This window comes from Watersipora subatra, chromosome 2, assembly GCF_963576615.1.
Source record: "Watersipora subatra chromosome 2, tzWatSuba1.1, whole genome shotgun sequence".
In the NCBI taxonomy this organism is placed as follows: Eukaryota; Metazoa; Bryozoa; class Gymnolaemata; order Cheilostomatida; family Watersiporidae; genus Watersipora; species Watersipora subatra.
The window spans coordinates 76,003,284-76,020,680 of NC_088709.1; the positions used below are offsets into that span (position 1 = coordinate 76,003,284).

The following is a 17,397-nucleotide window of genomic DNA, read 5'->3' on the forward strand; positions in this document are numbered from 1 at the left end:
AAGACTTCATCGTTCTATTATCTGTCCCTCGGCGTTTCAATTTTCGGTCTTAACTTTTATTAAACCAAGCTTTTCAAGTGTTTTGTGGCGATTTTCTTTGAAATTAATCTGTCTATTTGTGTATAATCCGATCAGATGGGTAAGTTTTAAGATAATACCAACGGTTTACAAAGACTTGGTAACATATTTAAATAGGTTTAAATGTGTTTGTATTGTTATTATACTTTAACGACTTTACATAACGATGGTTAAATTTGTTGATGAAATTTCTTGATGAGGGTTCGTCTCATTGTTGATGAATAATTTTTGTAAGTTGTGTGCACATGCATTTATCATAAAAACTCCCACACTTCGTTCCGCTCGTTTGGTCGTGGGAAAACAATATCATATATTTTTAGTTACATTTCTCAATATCAGAAGAAAAGACCTGCTCATCCTGGGATGCAGAGGAAGCAGTTAGACATCACATTACCCAATGGAACACTCGTCTCTATAATGCAGGGAGACTTGACTAAGATGAAAACACACGCTGTTGTTAGTTCCTCTGGCGCTGACCTTTCCCACCAGCGTAAGTTGTCCTCATCACTCACTTTTCATAAATTGGTTATCATAGTTTTGTGATCTCCATTAATTGTGAATCTCTATTTGTAATCTCCACAATCTCTATTATGGTTTGACTCTGGTCATTTACCAAGCTTTTGCTAACTATAAAAGGCTTTGTCGGTTGTATTCTACTATTTTATTATACACTATATGTACTGAAGAAAGAAAGCATTGTCTTTACAATTAAAACGTTGTAAGCGCTATTAAAAATCTGACCAAAAGGAATGGTTAATGGAAGAACCCAATTACCCGGATTATTTTTAGATTTGGGTAGAATCTGACAGTTTGAACACATTTTTAGTCAAAGCAAAGCTTTTAGCTCCTAATTTTTGGCAGCATTGAGAATAAATATATTAAGAAGTTCTTGCAGCTAAACCTAACATTGCACTCAAGCCAAGATTGTTTACATTTTAAGGAGAGAAGCACATCATCTTAAAAATCAATAGTCTTTGCTGGCATATTCTCAACTTGCCACTTTCCACTTCTCATCCTTAATCAGCAAACATTTAATCATTTTGCTGTCATTTTGCTGAAACATTGTAAGCGCTATTGAAAATCAGACAAACAGGAATGGTTAATGGAAAAACTCAATTGTTCTTATGAACTTTATATTCAGGGTCTTACAGTTTAAGCATATTTTTTAGCTAAAGCAAAGTTTGAGTCTAAAAAAATTATAAGACAGAAGTTTTTATGCAGTATTTTTGTTTTAAAGTATACTAGCCAAGGCCGTATCCACCTGTTTGAAAATGGTACTGCGGTGAGAGTCCGGGACGGGAGCCGAGCACCCTCTCGGTGGGGGAGGGGGTCCGGGGAAATTTTTTAGTTTAACTAGTCAAAATGTGCAAATCTAGCACACTTGGCTCCTGATGGGGCACATGTTCTAACAGCAAATTTGACATTATAATCCAGTTTTCTTAATATAAAACTGTTTATTGAGATTGTCTTTAACAACGCTTATTAAAAATATAATGTGAATGGGAGCTGCTAAAGGGGTTGGCAAAAGCTAGCATGAGGTAGAATTATCACCGGGTACAATGCTGAATGGTGTAGGAGATGAGTAGTCTCCTATGAACCATGTTAATTAAATAATATTGTAGAGTTAAACAGTAAAATTAATAGAGCACCATGTTAAAAATAACACAATTATACTATAGTCTATAATACTGAGCAAGTAGTAGAAGATTTAAGTTTGATCTGTGCATGTTAGCTATGCATGTTACATGCATAGCTCAAACTGAAATTTATTTCTAGGAACAAAATCTTTTGTACATAAGCATTCATTTACATATCTGCTACTACAAAAAAATACAACCATGTACAATTGTCTCTGTATGAAACACTTGGAAGCATTCCTTTCGGTAAAGTCAAACGCTATAACGTTGCCGTGCGAGCTACCATAACGATCGTTTTTCTCTGTATATTCCAAGTATAATAAAATTCTAAAAAGTTTATATCACTTCTATCATCTAACTTATTTTTATTCTGATCACACCAAAAATCACTAACGATCGCAGAATCAAATAATATTTTATTTTACCGTTTTGGAAGTCGAGCGGATGTTGACTGGTTTTTCCAACTTTTATTCTTTTCCAAGGAGGCGCGATTTCTTTAGCTTTTAGAACAAAGCAACGCCCTTCGGATAATCGTTTTATATTGTAATTCATCGACTAATATCTTGTTGATGATATTTAAAACTTACTAGCATTCATATCCTTACTAGATGGCAGCTTTATAGCGTCATAAATGTCATTTTCACGCGCAACCGATAAACAACATTTTGGTCGTTTCCCCAGCCAAAGTGTTAAAATCAAGCAAAAATGCTGTGAATTCCGAGATTTTGAGCCTCAAAAAATGGTACTGCCATGGCAGTAGCTGCAGTATAGAAGGATACGGCCCTGATACTAGCAAGTTCTTGCAGCTAAATCTAACATTACACTCAAGACAGAAATCATTTATGATGGACCGAGAAGCACCTCGTCATAAAATGTAACGGAGCGTCTTCGCCTTAGTCAGCACACGATAAAAATTTTTGCTGCCATCAAGGCTGGTCTCTTGATTCACCACTATCTATGACTAACACTATCGCTATCTCATAACTATATCGCACAAAACAACATTGAAGGTAATAAATAATAATTGGCAATAAATTAATGTTAGCAATAAATTAAGTTAATATCTTAGCATTAGAGTAAAGTTTCACTAATATCAAGAGAGATCAAAAGTCCCCTTAAATACCACCATCACTAGATTTAACACTTCAGTACTTTTTGAGACAACCATGATGCTAGTGAAAAAAGTTTAATAAACTGGGAGGTATCTTTAGTTGATCATTTCAAGTAAGAGGTCATCTGTTCATTGGTCTTAGACCTCTCTGCTGCCTTCATCAACTCGCATGGATTCACCTGCAGATTTGCTCAATACTTCTTCAGCGTCCTTTAAGTAGGATCTCAGGGTACCCACCTTTCTATTTTAGGTAGGACCTCAGTATTTCATATTCACATATTATACACGAGTTTGACATCTTATGGTGTTTATATGATGTGTGAGCAGGTCTTGCTCAATGATGTTTTAGGAGGAGTGAGCAAGGCCATAGCTATCGCGTGTGGTCAGCGGTTTCAAATTAAAGGGAAAGAGTTCCTTAGATCTCAGACTACACGTGGTCTGATTCTTAGTTTTAATCTTCAGGCAAACACAATATCCAATATAAAAAATATTGGAGTTATAGATAGTATATCCACCAGTGTCTTCAACTGCGTACATTGCATAACCCTGAACTTGTCATAATTGATGCCGGTAATCAGGAGGTGTTCTGCCCATCTTTCGACTTTTGTTAAGACCACAGTTACTGTATACCCACCCTTTGCTTTAACTATGATCTTAGTATACCCACTTTCCACTCTAAGTAGGATCTTAGTATACCCAACCTCCACTTTTAGGAAGATTTCAGTATTTCATATTCATACATCATAAACCAGTTTAGAAATCTTACAGTGTTTATATGTTCTGTGAACAGGTCTTGTTTGATGACTTTCTAGGAGGAGTGAGCAAGGCTATAGCTGATGCGTGTGGTCAGCGGTTTCAAATTAAAGGAAAAGAGTTCGTTATAAGAACTGGTGGGTTGTTGAAAGAGGGAGACACTTTTGTTCAGCCGTAAGTTTGGCTATTTTGTACACTGTATTTGTGGGCTCCTTTCTACTAGTATGTAGTTATGTAGTTATCACAGATGAGAGAAGCCAAGTTGTCATGGTAACTCATACTCAATAAATGTCTTGAGCTGGCAGTCCTGTTGGTGTTTTTTTTTCAGTTTACAAAGTGCAACGAAAATAGAGCTCTTTTTGTGTTTTTCGTTAAAATTATGCTTTCCAGCATCTCTGCTGAAATTTTCTCATAAGTTTTTGACAGACATCTAATAATAATAGTCAAACATTCTGACAGCTCTGCTATATGAAGCTGAAGAACATGAACAGGTTGCTGTAAATGCAGGTTCAGTACTTTATCTTTGATGGAATCATACATCTACAGAGATAGTGACCAGGAGCAGTGAAACAAAGTGTTGAGGATGAAAAATTCTCTGCTCCGATGTCTGTGCGTTTGCATGTGTCTGACCAAATGGTTGTCTCTATATGCTTTCAAACTCGTCACATTTTCTAAGAATTTATATCTTGCCATTTAGCATTGCGGAGAGTCTCGCCATGAAAACACAACTCTCCATTTTGAATGGCAATGAAAATACTCTACAACTTGCGATAGTTTAATATGCAATCATAACACAAAATGAGTGTAGATAGTTACTAGCTACTAACTTAATAAAATTGGGAAAATGTTTGAATTGGAAAGAAAACAGCTAAATACGAAGATGGAGGTGATAACTCCAACAGGTTCGTAGCAAAAAAGGATAGCACATATTAAAGAGGCTTCTTTACAGCAATCATTCTGTGTGAGTTAACCTGAACTCACTTGTACAGAACACAAGCACACTGTAAATGACTGAAGCTGAAACAAGTTGTTGGTACAAATTCCCACGTTTAAAAGCTAAGAATAATCTCAGAAGTAAGATCGACCTCGATATGAAAATGACTTTAATTGAAAAGCTGAATTTATGTTGTTCATCATGTATTTGTTGTTCAACCCTCTACATGTGTAAGTAGTACTAAAACTAGACAAGCTTTTTTGTAAATCAGTTTACAAAGTCTGAGATTGATGCACCTCCTATAAACTGTAAATAATTCTCATCTACTCTGCAACTTTAATTAGCCCCCTTCTACCTTATTTTCTGGTATATAGTTCAATTACCTCCTTTGCTTCTAGCTATTCCTCCACCTTTCCCCCAGCACTTTTGGCCTTCTGAATTGTCTACTATTCCTTGCTGATGTCTGATGTGATTCCGATAGCTCAAAGGGAATGTGATAACTCTTGCAGGGCTGATGGCGAACTAGCAAAACTTGGTGTACAATGCGTCATCCATGCAATAGCCCCACTACCTAAGAAAGGTGCAGATGTTCGACCACTTTTAGTGAAGACTATCAGAGAAGCTCTCAAGGAAGTTGAAAACTTGAAGTTTAAAACTATTGCTTTCCCTGCTATTTGTGCAGGTAAATTGGTAGTTATGTCTAAATATACAGACTTCCTGTCTGAGTAGTTTTGTTTAGCCATGTCTTTGCGTTAATGTTGGCTCACTTGCTTGTTTATATTGAGATCTTATATATTGACATCTTTATTGCATAGAATTATGTTAATACATCTATTAAAATTATTAATTTATACATCTATTTAGTTACTGTAATGTTAGAGTACATCTTGTTTATTTCTGTACAACTCATATTGAATGATAATAGAATGAGTCTGAAGCACAGCTGTGAGGGTTTCAGATACAGCTGATGCCAATAAAATCAGCAGTTGAGTGAATTTACCCTGTTGCAGACACCTACATGGTGTTCTTACAGGAGTTATGGGTGTGCCCATCGCTACTTGTGGACTCTGTTATTGGGTTGCTTTGGCTATGTTCTCTTCTAAAAACCCTGTTACTTACCTGAAGCAGATTTGCTTTGTTGTGGATGACTCTGGGTTTATGCAAGAGCTCTATAATGTTATGGCTGACTTGTCTGTGAAAGGGAAAGCTGGGTCTCCCGATTTTCATCTACTATGGGAGCAAACTGAGGTAAGCTACTAACCTACTATAATAAGTACTGGAGGCCTACTTAACTGTCTCTATTGTATGTTTTTGCAGTATTGCATTACTTGCATGGGAATTGTATATCTGTTATAGAATCTGTATGCTACTGATCAAACAGCAGTTTCTGCTAAAGGCCGACCTGCAGACAATAAGAACCCCCAATCAGCTACAACAAACTTCATTCCACTTATGCCTACTGCTATAGGTCTATCCCCTGAACACGCGGATGTGTGGCCAAAGCTGGAGGCAGCCAATCCGCCTTACTCTGCTGACACTCAAGATAGAGCTGCCGCCACTGGATATAGTGCTGCTGCCACAGGTAATAAAATTACTACAAGGATTAGAGGTGCCCATGGAGGTGCTGCATATAAAGATAAATCAGGTGTGCATAAAGATCCTCAATTCAAGCCAACTGCTGGAACCAATCCTGCTGCCGCTGCTGCTGGAACATCCAAACCTAATGAGAGGGAGTGTCCTATCTGTCTGGATGAGCTTAGAGATGTTGAAGCCCTGCCGTGCTCTCACAAGTTCTGTAAGAATTGCATCAGCCTGTTGGTCATCACTACCAAGTCTAATCAGTGCCCTACATGTAGATATCCTCTCAGAAATGGAGAAGGAAAACAGCCAAAGGGAGGACGAATGACCCGTTATACAACTTCTACTTGTCTGCCAGAATATGAGCATTTCTAAACCATTGTCATTGTGTATGAAATGCCAGGAGGAATACAAGGGGTAGGTACCTCTGTAGTTGTCACAGTGAAGGGCTTGTTTTTTCTTTATATCCTAAAAGCCACTCAGTGTTTCAGTTAAAGCTGCCAACTTACTGAAAAACAGTCACCTTAGGCGTATAATTTGTGTGATCACCTATCTACTTGGATGTTTGGACATGCAATCCATGTGAAGATATCTCATATGGTGTACTTCTGCTAGCCGATTCTTATTTGGTGACTTAGCAATTATTTCTTTTTGATGTATTTTAGCCTGAACACCCTCAGCCGGGTGCGCCTTATCAAGGAGCGCGCCGTACAGCTTACCTACCTTGACAATGCAAAAGGAAAGCAAGCCGAGCGTCTTCTGAAAAAGCTTTTGATCAGAGGCTTGTCTTTACGGTTGGACATTCAATCACTACAGGACGAGATGATTGCGTAACCTGGAATGACATCCATCATAAGACTAACATGACTGGAGGCCCTTCCAACTACGGTTACCCCGACCCTGACTACCTAGACAGGCTCATTAAAGATTTAAGTGCTAAGGGTATTTGTGAGTAGCGGTTTGTTAAGGTTCATCTGCCCTTTACTCAAATTTGAACAGCTTTCTACTATCTCCGAAGTTCATAGATTTAACCAAAACTGTACCTTGCTACAATTCTAACCATTAATTTCTCTAGTGTTTTGGTTTGTTCTTACTTTAGACTGACTGCCTTTATAGTATTAGTATTATTATAATGTGTTAATAATTATATTTGGTGAGGCCAAGAAATTGTGATTTCTTTTAATGAAAGGGGTACAAAAACTTCTGTGATTCATCGTTGATAACGATCATTCAGTCCACTAAAGAGTTGATACATCATATAGAGGTAGTCGCAACATCAGCTTAGTTGTTAGAATGTATTTTCACTACTTTCGTTGATTTCTAACGCACTACCGAGCCTGACAAGATTTTCATGAACATTAAATTGTCGACTTTTACCATATAGTGATTAGTAACATGGACTTGGTTTCAGTATACGTGTACATATAAATACATCTATGACTAGATTATTAAGATATGAACAGTCTCATCCTATTGGTATGCTGCTAACTATTATGGGTATATAGAGAGCCACTGCCAGCTTATTGCATCTCATTCTTGCTGTCTGGTACCAAGAGATGGCCTGGCTGCATTAGATCAAATACTGGCTTGGCTGCATTAGATCTAATACTGGCCTGGCTGAATTAAATCATATGCTGACCTGGCTGAATTAGATCAAATACTCACTTGGCTGAATTAGATCAAATACTGACTTGGTTAAATTAGATAAAATACTGGCCTGGTTGAATTAGATCAAATACTGACCTGGCTGAATTAGATCAAATACTCACTTGGCTGAATTAGATCAAATACTGACCTGGTTAAATTAGATCAAATACTGACCTGGCTGAATTAGATCAAATACTGACCTGGTTGAACTAGATCAAATACTGACCTGGTTGAATTAGATCAAATACTGACCTGGTTGGATGAGATCAAATACAGGCCTTGTTGAATTAGATCAAATACTGACCTGGTTGAATTAGATCAAATACTGACCTGGTTGAATTAGATCAAATACTAGCCTGTCTGAATTAGACTAACTGCCAGTCTTGGTTAATTAAATAGCGAGTAGCTACTTTCCTGAAACAAATGAACAGCTGACCATTATGATGCGCAGCACCGTTTGAGTACGACAACTTAAACTATGATTTTCTCAAGTATTTCTGCTTTTTTAAATAGACACAACAGGTGACAATGCTCACGTCTTTCCAACATATTCGGTTACGTCAGTACACTCGAGTGTATATAGCTACACTGCTTTATCATACATATATGTCACCTGGAATTAATAAGCCACCGACCTCACTGTTGGAACCCTGGCAACTGCAGTTTGGAGATGCTGACTTATATCATAGTTTATAAGGAGAGAACAGGTTAACTAGTTGTCAATAGTAATTAAACTGTCAATAATTCAATTTTTACTTTTAAATGAACAAGGTTTGAAGTTTATTAGAACCAATACAAATGCTCAGCAAATGCAGACTGTCCTAAAGTGTTCAACGCACGCCTTCTATACAATATTATATACACAGCAAAGAACTAACTAAATACAAGTGATTGGCTTAAACAATATAGGTCAAGTCTGCTGGCTATGATGGGTCAATCTTTCTTTTAACAGGAACTGTGTCCTTCTGTCTGTTTCAAGTCATACTTACAGCGCTTAGGGGTTAGTAGAAAATTATGTATCACATGAGTATCGAGCTAAGATATTCGGTGTTGCAGTTACACACAATGCCAACTGTTCTACTCAATCATTTTGCTGTATTGTAGAATAACTGTGCGTATAGCTATTACACATGTCTCATGGCTCACTGGACAACCAGGTTATTAGTGTACATAATACTGAATGAAATGTAGAGTCTGCAAATGAACTAATCAGGTTTAATGATAAATAAGCGGTGGTCAACAATTTTAATATCTGTTCTGATTGTAATTCTCCTCATTACCATATTATGAAAATTAGCCTGTGATCCAGTTAGAAGTTAGTAACACTGAGTTGGTCTCATTTTTTCAATATACATACCAGTAGCTACTTTCCCGAAACAAATGAATAGCTGAACATCATGATGCACAGCACCGTTTGAGTACGAAAATTTAAACTATGATTTTCTCAAGCATTTCTGCTTTTTAAATAGACACAACAGGTGACAATGTTCACGTCTCTCCAACCTGTTCGGCTATGTCAGTACACTCGAGTGTATATAGCTACACTGCTTTATCATACATATATGTCACCTGGAATTAATAAGCCACCGACCTCACTGTTGGAACCCTGGCAACTGCAGCTTGGAGATGCTGACTTATATCATAGTTTATAAGGAGAGAACAGGTTAACTAGTTGTCAATAGTAATTAAACTGTCAATAATTCAATGTTTACCTTATAATGAACAAGTTTTGAAGTTTATTAGAACCAATAAAAATGCTCAGCAAATGCAGACTGTCCCAAAGTGTTCAACGTACGCCTTCTATACAATCTTATATACACAGCAAAGAACTAACTAAATACAAGTGATTGGCTGAAAACAATATAGGTCAAGTCTGCTGGCTATGATAGGTCAATCTTTCTTTTAACAGGAACTGTGTCCTTCTGTCTGTTTCAAGTCATACTTAACGCACTTATAGGTTAAGAGAAAATTATGTATCACATGAGTATCGAGCTAAGATAATCAGTGTTGCAGTTACACACGATGCCAACTGTTCTACTCAATAATTTTGCTGTATTGTAGAATAACTGTGCGTGTAGCTATTACACATGTCTCATGGCTCACTGGACTACCAGGTTATGGATATTAGTGTACATAATACTGAATGAAATGTAAAGTACGCAAATCAACCAATCAGGTTTTATGATAAATAAGCAGTGGTCAACAATTTTAATGCCTATTCTGATTTTAATTCTCCTCACTACCATATTATGAAAATTAGCCTGTGATCCAGTTAGAAGTTAGTAACACTGAGTTGGTCTCATTTTTTCAATATACATACATTTGAAGCTATGAATTAGTTACCATTCTATTAATAGGGTCAGTAAAGTCTAGTCATACTAATCTTGATGAGTAGACACAGAGTCACTGCCAGCTTCTTGTGACTTATACACGAGTAGATAATTCCATAAACGCATATGTCAAAATTAATGTCTGCACACTGTATAACTCGCCAACAAGATTTAATTCATTAATTTATGAAGAGCAACAGATATGATAGTATGCAAAGCAATAAACAAGGACACTGTCTTTAGAAATATCAACGTTGTGATCATTCCCTAGGTTATGACAAATTAAGCAAATCTAGACCAAGAGAGGATAACTTCTGTAGAGGATTTCACCAGTCACCATTGCTCATCTATTCACTCATACCATTTATGTATCAGCATCTGTGTGTATCTGCATAGCTACTACAGGTTATTATCAACTTGCTATATGATCTTTTGTAAACTAGCTGGGCTAAACATTTTTCTCAGTTATACCCTTTCTCTCCAATCACAACTTTTGATGCAACTTAACCAATAATCAGAGTGTTCACAATGACTGTTTATCTTTAGGTTTTGTCGGCTCCTTATATAAGTTGATGTCACGATCTAAAGAGAGCACGTCTTTATACCTTTTCACAGCAATACTAGTTAATGTCTCTACTTGAGCTTGTCTCTCAGCGTGTACTCTTGACTTCTTCAAGTAATCTTATAAACAGCTTTGCGCCAACAGGTTTAGAAGTACAACATAGCTCTGTATTCAATATCGGATTACACCAGCATATTTTAATGCACCAATACTAATCTATATAATCATGCATCAGCCAGCTTCTTCATGGTCAAGATGTTTGTTCAGACAAAGCTGCACCATCTAACTCATTTGCCCCAGCCAACCCAATTGCACCAGCAGTCAGTTTGCATCATTTGTTTATTGCACAGCACTGGGGCATTAATTGCATCTTACTGCTTTGTCGGTTACCATTGCTTGCTTGCTACTATTAGACTAAAAAAAAAGTGTGCAGTAATTTACTGTAATAATTTAGTAATAATTTTAACTTATGCATTTCCATCTACCGTCGAGTGATTTTGGAGTTGCTCTCTTTCCTAAAAAGCTCAACGAGTAAATAACTTCAGCTATGGTGAAATCATTTGACTCACTGCAGTTTCGGTTTACTTGGGTTTTTCATTCCGTGACACCTTGCCCCATGACGCCTCGCCCCATTGAAACGCTTACTTTTTTAATGAAGACCAAACATATTTTGGCGAAAAACTCACATATGCTTTGGCAAAGCCTAATATATCACGCAACACTGGTTAGATTTAAAAAGAAACAGTTGCTTTATGCAGGCAAATAAGTATTTTAAAAGAGTGGTCAACGTGTTTTATCAGTTTAATGTGTCAGTAGTACAGCGATGGACTATTAAATGTCACCTGATGGGTGAGAAATTGAAACAGAAAGCTCCAAGGCTTGCCACGGAACCCACTCATGACCTTCGCTTAAGTGACACTGATTACCAAATCTCTGAATGGTGACAATTTATATCATGTGTCTGTTTACGCTATTTGCTATTTTGTAACCAATGTAAACATCTTTCAGTTGAGTTAACACTAGTAAACAAATTGGGCAGCATATTTTGGGAACTCAGTTGATTTATGGGTTGTGATGAGGTTTGATGAGAAATTAAAAAAGGTTTATTCAAAGTTTAGTATCAGTAACAGTTCAGTATCTTTATTGGTGTTATATCTCTCAGTACCAAGCAGTAACACACCAACAATGATCAAACCGGCAGGTTATATAGCAATCTCAAGAAAAATCCACAATTGATTGGCTGCACAGTAATCAGGTCAACCAATTCCACAATAACATATTTCGAATACAAAAACGATAACATTTGTCACTAACTAATCGCGCAATACGAGTATTATTAATTTTTTTAGTGTTTGTATAGTAACATGCAAATCTTAGAACAATATGGTAATAAATGGTTAACATAAAAAATTGCTAGTATCACACATACATACACTCTACATTGGACAAGTGTTAAGCGTGCGCCTTATACATGTAAATGACTATTCAAATTTGTCTGAATTGCGATGAACGTAATATAGATCCGTTGAGTTAGCAATTTGAAGCTGCCGGATTATAGGTAGGCTTAGAAAAGACGTCATCAACTCTTACGCATTCTGACGTCTACAAATACGGGTACACACTGATTGACAGCTCATTCGCTTTTACAAGCATGAAGTGGGGTCCAAGACCATTCGCCCATCGGTAGATCCTATCGGGGACGACAGTGATCTTCTCGGGCTACTGGACTCACCAGTCAAAATTGACTTCTGAGTGCCAGTAGTCCCACCAACCACCTCGGCCCTTCTCAGGGCCACCATTTCCATTTTAAGGGTTTTGTTCTGCGTCGACAATGGCGAAAACTCAGTGTCGTACTTATCATCCACTTTTTTATTACAGTACATGTACATGTATTATTGAGAGAGCGAGGTATGAGAGTAGTTCCATTAGCGAGTTTGTTTGGAAACAAACGACTTTGTTTCCGGTTTTGGTCGCGAGACTTTTTGAAGCTATCCGGCTCTGGAATAAACGACCAAACGCAGTTTCCCTTTACCTGGGTTTTCCGTCACGTGACACAAATACCTCGGAGCCACGGATCTCGTTTTGTGATAAGCTAAACATTTTTGGCGAAAAAGTCATAAAAGCTTTGGCAAAGCTTAATATGATCAAGTCATTTTAATGAACTTCATCAGAAAAAAGGTTTTAGATGCAGGTAAATAAGCATTTTCGAAGATTCGTCGACGTATTCTTCCAATTGAATATGTTAGTAGTACAGTAATGGACTATCGAGTGTAAACTGGTGCGTAATTGAAATGGAAAGCAACAAGCCCCGCTATGAAACGCACCCTTAATGCTATACATTGTTTAATCGGGGCTAATAAATGAAGATTTATTTAGCTTTGTTAAAAAAATTCGCAAGTTTATTGTTTTCATACATTAGTTGGCTAGTGTTATATGAAAAAGAGAGCTCGGCAAAGTAATCCAGAACCGGATTCTTATTCTGTAGGACTGTTTTTTATGAAGTGTTTTTATCTGCACTGTTTTTTTCTCTGAAACCGGGGTAAAATTCCTTCATATCATTGCTATCAGCAACATACTGTGGGCTTCTTGCTGTTTTCTCTCACCAATGTGGTGTATTGGTTCTCTGGTGTATTGCTGGAGGTTTTTCCTTACTGTTAAAAGTTTTGTTTTGTTTGCTCTGTTGCAATGTGACAGATACCAACTTCGTGCAACGTTTGTTTTCAAGCATTTAGTTTAGCTTTACATCACCTTCCCTGAACCAATTATGGTGTCTCGTGGATGCTTGTCCTAGTACTTCATATGCTGCATTGAAAGCCAGACTTTTTAAATGTTGACTCGCAACAAAATTCACATTACAGTTATTTGGTATCAAAAGATTTACTCTGCTGTGTTGTAGGTCCAAAATATGTGTAATTGTGATCACAAGCTCTTACAAGCGCTAAAACGAACAGTTAATCGCAGCCATCACGAAAACGCCATAGGTTTCGTGATGGCTTTCTAAAATGGCTCAAATGGGACGTAGCTGAATACAATGGCTTCTGTTTACGTTTTCACGCAACCTCATTCATTGAAATAGTTTCACAAATATACTTCACGCGTTCAATGAAACCATGCCTATTGTCCTTACGCTTATATTTCATCATAATTGTAATGCTGTCACGTTGAGCACTGATATCTTACAACCTAGCGTAAAAATTTGTTTAATCTTTTAACCTTAGCTTGTAGGAGTGCATATCATCCTCTGATAAACATGAGGAGCCTGTTGGTCACCTATGATGGTTGAAAAGTGCTGCAGAAATTGTTCGCGCCATTTGGTAGGAAGTATGGGTCACATGATCAGATTACGACTAGATGAATCACGAAACTGTAAAGTAGCGACCACTATATTTGATAAGGGCTTTTCGGTAAAACCGGAAGTGTTTGCCATAAACTAGCGCTACGAAACGTTTATATTAAGCCTTTTATTGGCCTTTCACTTCACGTGATAACAGCACGTGTCCAAACAATAACCACAATGTTTGAGTCGTCGTCGAAATAAATGGATTCTGACTGTTCGTAAAAACTGTTCGTTTTTAGCTTTTAAGAGCTTAGTACTAACGTTTCCACATAATTTGCACCTACAACACAACAGAGTAAGACATGGTGAACCTTTCGATACCAAATAAATGTAATGTGAATTTCGTTGCAAGTAAACCTTTAAAGTTTTCCATTGTTCAGTGATCTTTCCTCTTTCCTTCTCATCTAACAATTTGTTTATTTTCTTCCCTAGGCCTTCTCAAATTTTGTTGTCTTTCAACTTTCCAACATTTAGCTTTTTCGGTGGTCTGGGATGGGTCTTCATATGTTCCAGGAGAGTGCTAACAATAATTTTTTATCTACATATGTTAGGCAGAGAAAATCGTCACAAATTTAAATAGTCAAACCAGCAGTTTGAAAAGTATGCTAACCTCTCCGCAAGAGGGCTTGAATGAAACTAAATCATTGCCTAGCTTTGTAAAAACTGTTTCATAACTAAGTAGAGATGAGACCTTAACTAGGTTACTGTAAAACCTCCGATTGAATGCCATGGCGCTCTATTTTTCAACCCTTTCTTTATAATGGCAGTCAATTGGAGGCAGCGTTCTAATAGAAGCTGACGGTATATTTTTCCAATGGCTCGTCAGAACATTTCGGATGACTAATTTAGCCCTATTACGGGCGAAGCGAATGTCAGCTATATTTTGCTCTCTTTTTTCGGTGGAGGGATATTAAACCTTTTGGATGCAATAAGTCTGCTAACTTATCTCTAACTTGTCAGAGATATCTTGATAAATATGCATCGAGAAAGCGAGAAATACCTCTACCAGTTGATATTTATTGCTTGCAATTAACCTGCGATAATATTACAGCCTGTGTCTTTGCAATTTGTTGGCATTTCCAATATTTATTTCATTCTAAATTTGAAAACATATTTTTATTTTATATCTATATTTAACAATGTTGCATAAAAGCCCATTACACTCATTGATATGTTTGCTACAGTTTGCAGCCAAAATTAGCTTTTTATGTGCGATAGAAGAGGAGTTTTGAGCATCGATCCATACATTGTAAACCGTGTTAAGATAACCGCAAAGATGGTATTAAATAAAATGCTATAAATATGCGTTTTTATAAGTTATATAACGATAATCTATCAAATGATACAAATATATATTTATGAATATGTGACATAAACGAATCATACTTATACTACATGTAGAAACAAAAGTTAGCGTTTTTAAAACACAAATATTTGCATCATTTGCTCAGATAGCTGCGTTCTGATTGTTGCTTTTAATAGAACAAACATCTTCTAGTAGTCCAGTACCTCCCGCAATATCTTTTGGCCTCAAATCTTCTTCTGCACTGCTGAATTAGCTATTAGCGTTCAAACAATTATTTGGCAGAGCAAAACTTTTATGTGCTGCATTTAACACAAATGCAACGGGTAAAAGTTTGCTTGCTAAACGTAATCTTTGGCCCAAAACTTGCAAACTGCTTTTATATGCATGTTCTTCGAAGTATTAAGACCGCGTTAAATAAGGAACTATTATTATTATAAGACAGCTAGTAAGTATTTTTATGGCAGTGCTTTCAAAGTTCATCTATCATCGTAAGTTTGAACCATTTTTTATATAGGTACATTTTCTTCAAAGTATCAAGACCGCATTAAAGCACATCAATTACATACATAAGTACTGTTTCAACTTATTCAGGTTCTATTCATTATTGAGATCTGATCTATTTTGTTACTATTTCTATTATTGAGATCTGACATGAGCTAGGGTGTTCGCTCAATATGGTAAACAGTAAGTTCGTGATGATGACAAATGAGTAGCGGTATAGCATTAGCAGATTTAGGTAGCATTATGGGATGTTTCTCACCATATGAAAGCATGGTGAATTCTTGCAGTCTCCCATCAATGCGTAGGATGCCTTCTTGATCTAAAAAGAAATTAGGTATTGTCAAATTGCTTGAACTCTTTTGAGGATGTATTGCTTTTATCAGGTCAATCTTTTCAGTGGAAAACTCTGAGTGAATTTGTTTTAGGATTGTTCCCTCTGCATTTTTCAAGTCGAGTGTTGGTTGCTTGTTTAGGTGTCTTTGAATTATGGTAATTGCCCTGACAGCACTGCTCCAGTTAGAGAAACATTGGAGTTGATGGTCAAGAGAGAAGCTGTTTTGCTTTGTACTTAGGGATGCAAATTTTTGCTTTACTTAAACATCGTCAAGGTTGATATGAACTTGCGGCTGATGATGTAAAACTATGGGTTCTGTCCTGAGAAATTGAGGGCCATAGAACTAATCAGCTTCAAGTAGCTCTTTAACACTCGCACCCCTAAATCTCATGTCAGCTAGATTCTTGTAGTTGGGACATGCTTCCATTTTTCAATATTCAGCTGACTTCAGATTGTTTGTACCTTGTTTGCTATATAGGTACAGAACCGTTTAGCACTATTGTTGATATAACCCAGCCCAGAACTACTGTTGTTGTTTGTGAATAGAAGTGAGTGGTTTTGTTTGGGGTGTCAAGTTCATTGATGTACTTATTGACAGCTATAACAACACCTACTGCCGCTTAAATCTCTAGTCTGGGAACTTTGACCTGCTTCACTGGAGCAACCTTGCCCTTGTTAGCAAGAAGCGTAGCACAAACTTTTTAGTGCAGCCCACTAGTCGAACATATGCGCGATGGCTGTAGCCAACAGTGCTGGTGTCTGTAAATGTATGCAGCTGGGCCAATTTAAGGAAGCCAAAATCAAGAAAGAAGGTGCATCGAGGTATGATGATTTTGTAGATGTTGTCAAGATCTATTTTTCATGCAGACTATTTCTTGAGTAGCAATTGGTGAAGTGGAGCATATCAACCCAAACAGGACCTTTGTAGGATGATTCTTTTTTGAAGTGTAATAGGATCTATCATTCCTAAAGGGCAAACACCGACGCAATGGTAGGAAAGGCACCTTGCTAAATGTTATGCTTGAGTCCAGAATTATGATGAAATGTACATTGGTCTAACTCAGTATTCTATAACACACCAAGAGACTACTTTTGTGGTAGTGGGTTAAAGGTGAGTTTAAGGTTAGCTAATGCCCTAGCGCACTCACTTCTAGGGAGATGTGACATAACAGTCGTACTGTTTGAAGCTACACTGTGAAGTCTCAGGCTCCCAATTTTACACAATGCTTGAGTTTGCTTGATGAGCGATATGGTTTCTTTTGCACTAGTAGTGTTTGAGAGGCCATCAC

At 37.1% G+C, this 17,397-nt stretch overlaps 3 protein-coding genes across 4 annotated transcripts in view; all 3 read left to right on the top strand.

The window, feature by feature from the left end:
• LOC137388890 (uncharacterized) overlaps nt 1-17,397 on the top strand; it is a 193,055-nt gene that overhangs the window by 157,383 nt on the left and 18,275 nt on the right. The window contains exons 12-13 of one of the 2 annotated variants that reach the window (XM_068075372.1): nt 6,159-6,508; nt 6,757-6,959. The exons of the other annotated variant lie outside the window; for it this stretch is intronic. Coding sequence (XP_067931473.1) covers nt 6,159-6,466 — 308 coding nt within the window. The 3' untranslated portion in view covers nt 6,467-6,508; nt 6,757-6,959. Of the gene's footprint in view, nt 1-6,158; nt 6,509-6,756; nt 6,960-17,397 lie in introns of those variants that run through there. 2 annotated transcript variants of the gene reach the window in all.
• Nucleotides 404-5,274, top strand: LOC137388893 (O-acetyl-ADP-ribose deacetylase-like). The gene is made up of 3 exons (XM_068075374.1): nt 404-568; nt 3,639-3,753; nt 5,023-5,274. Exons 1-3 carry the CDS (start codon nt 442-444, stop codon nt 5,240-5,242), a joined length of 462 nt encoding a protein of 153 aa, XP_067931475.1. The 5' UTR covers nt 404-441; the 3' UTR covers nt 5,243-5,274.
• LOC137387102 (uncharacterized) overlaps nt 12,711-17,397 on the top strand; it is an 88,915-nt gene continuing 84,228 nt past the window's right edge. The window contains exon 1 of the mRNA XM_068073402.1: nt 12,711-12,821. The gene's annotated coding sequence lies outside the window, so the exon portion shown is untranslated. The remainder of the gene's footprint in view (nt 12,822-17,397) is intronic.

Coding starts and splice junctions, on each gene's coding strand:
- LOC137388893 (XM_068075374.1), top strand. CDS start 442: ATGCAGAGGAAGCAGTTAGACATCACATTACCCAATGGAACACTCGTC. Junction 569..3,638: donor CGCTGACCTTTCCCACCAGC/GTAAGTTGTCCT, acceptor ATGACTTTCTAG/GAGGAGTGAGCAAGGCTATA. Junction 3,754..5,022: donor GGAGACACTTTTGTTCAGCC/GTAAGTTTGGCT, acceptor TAACTCTTGCAG/GGCTGATGGCGAACTAGCAA.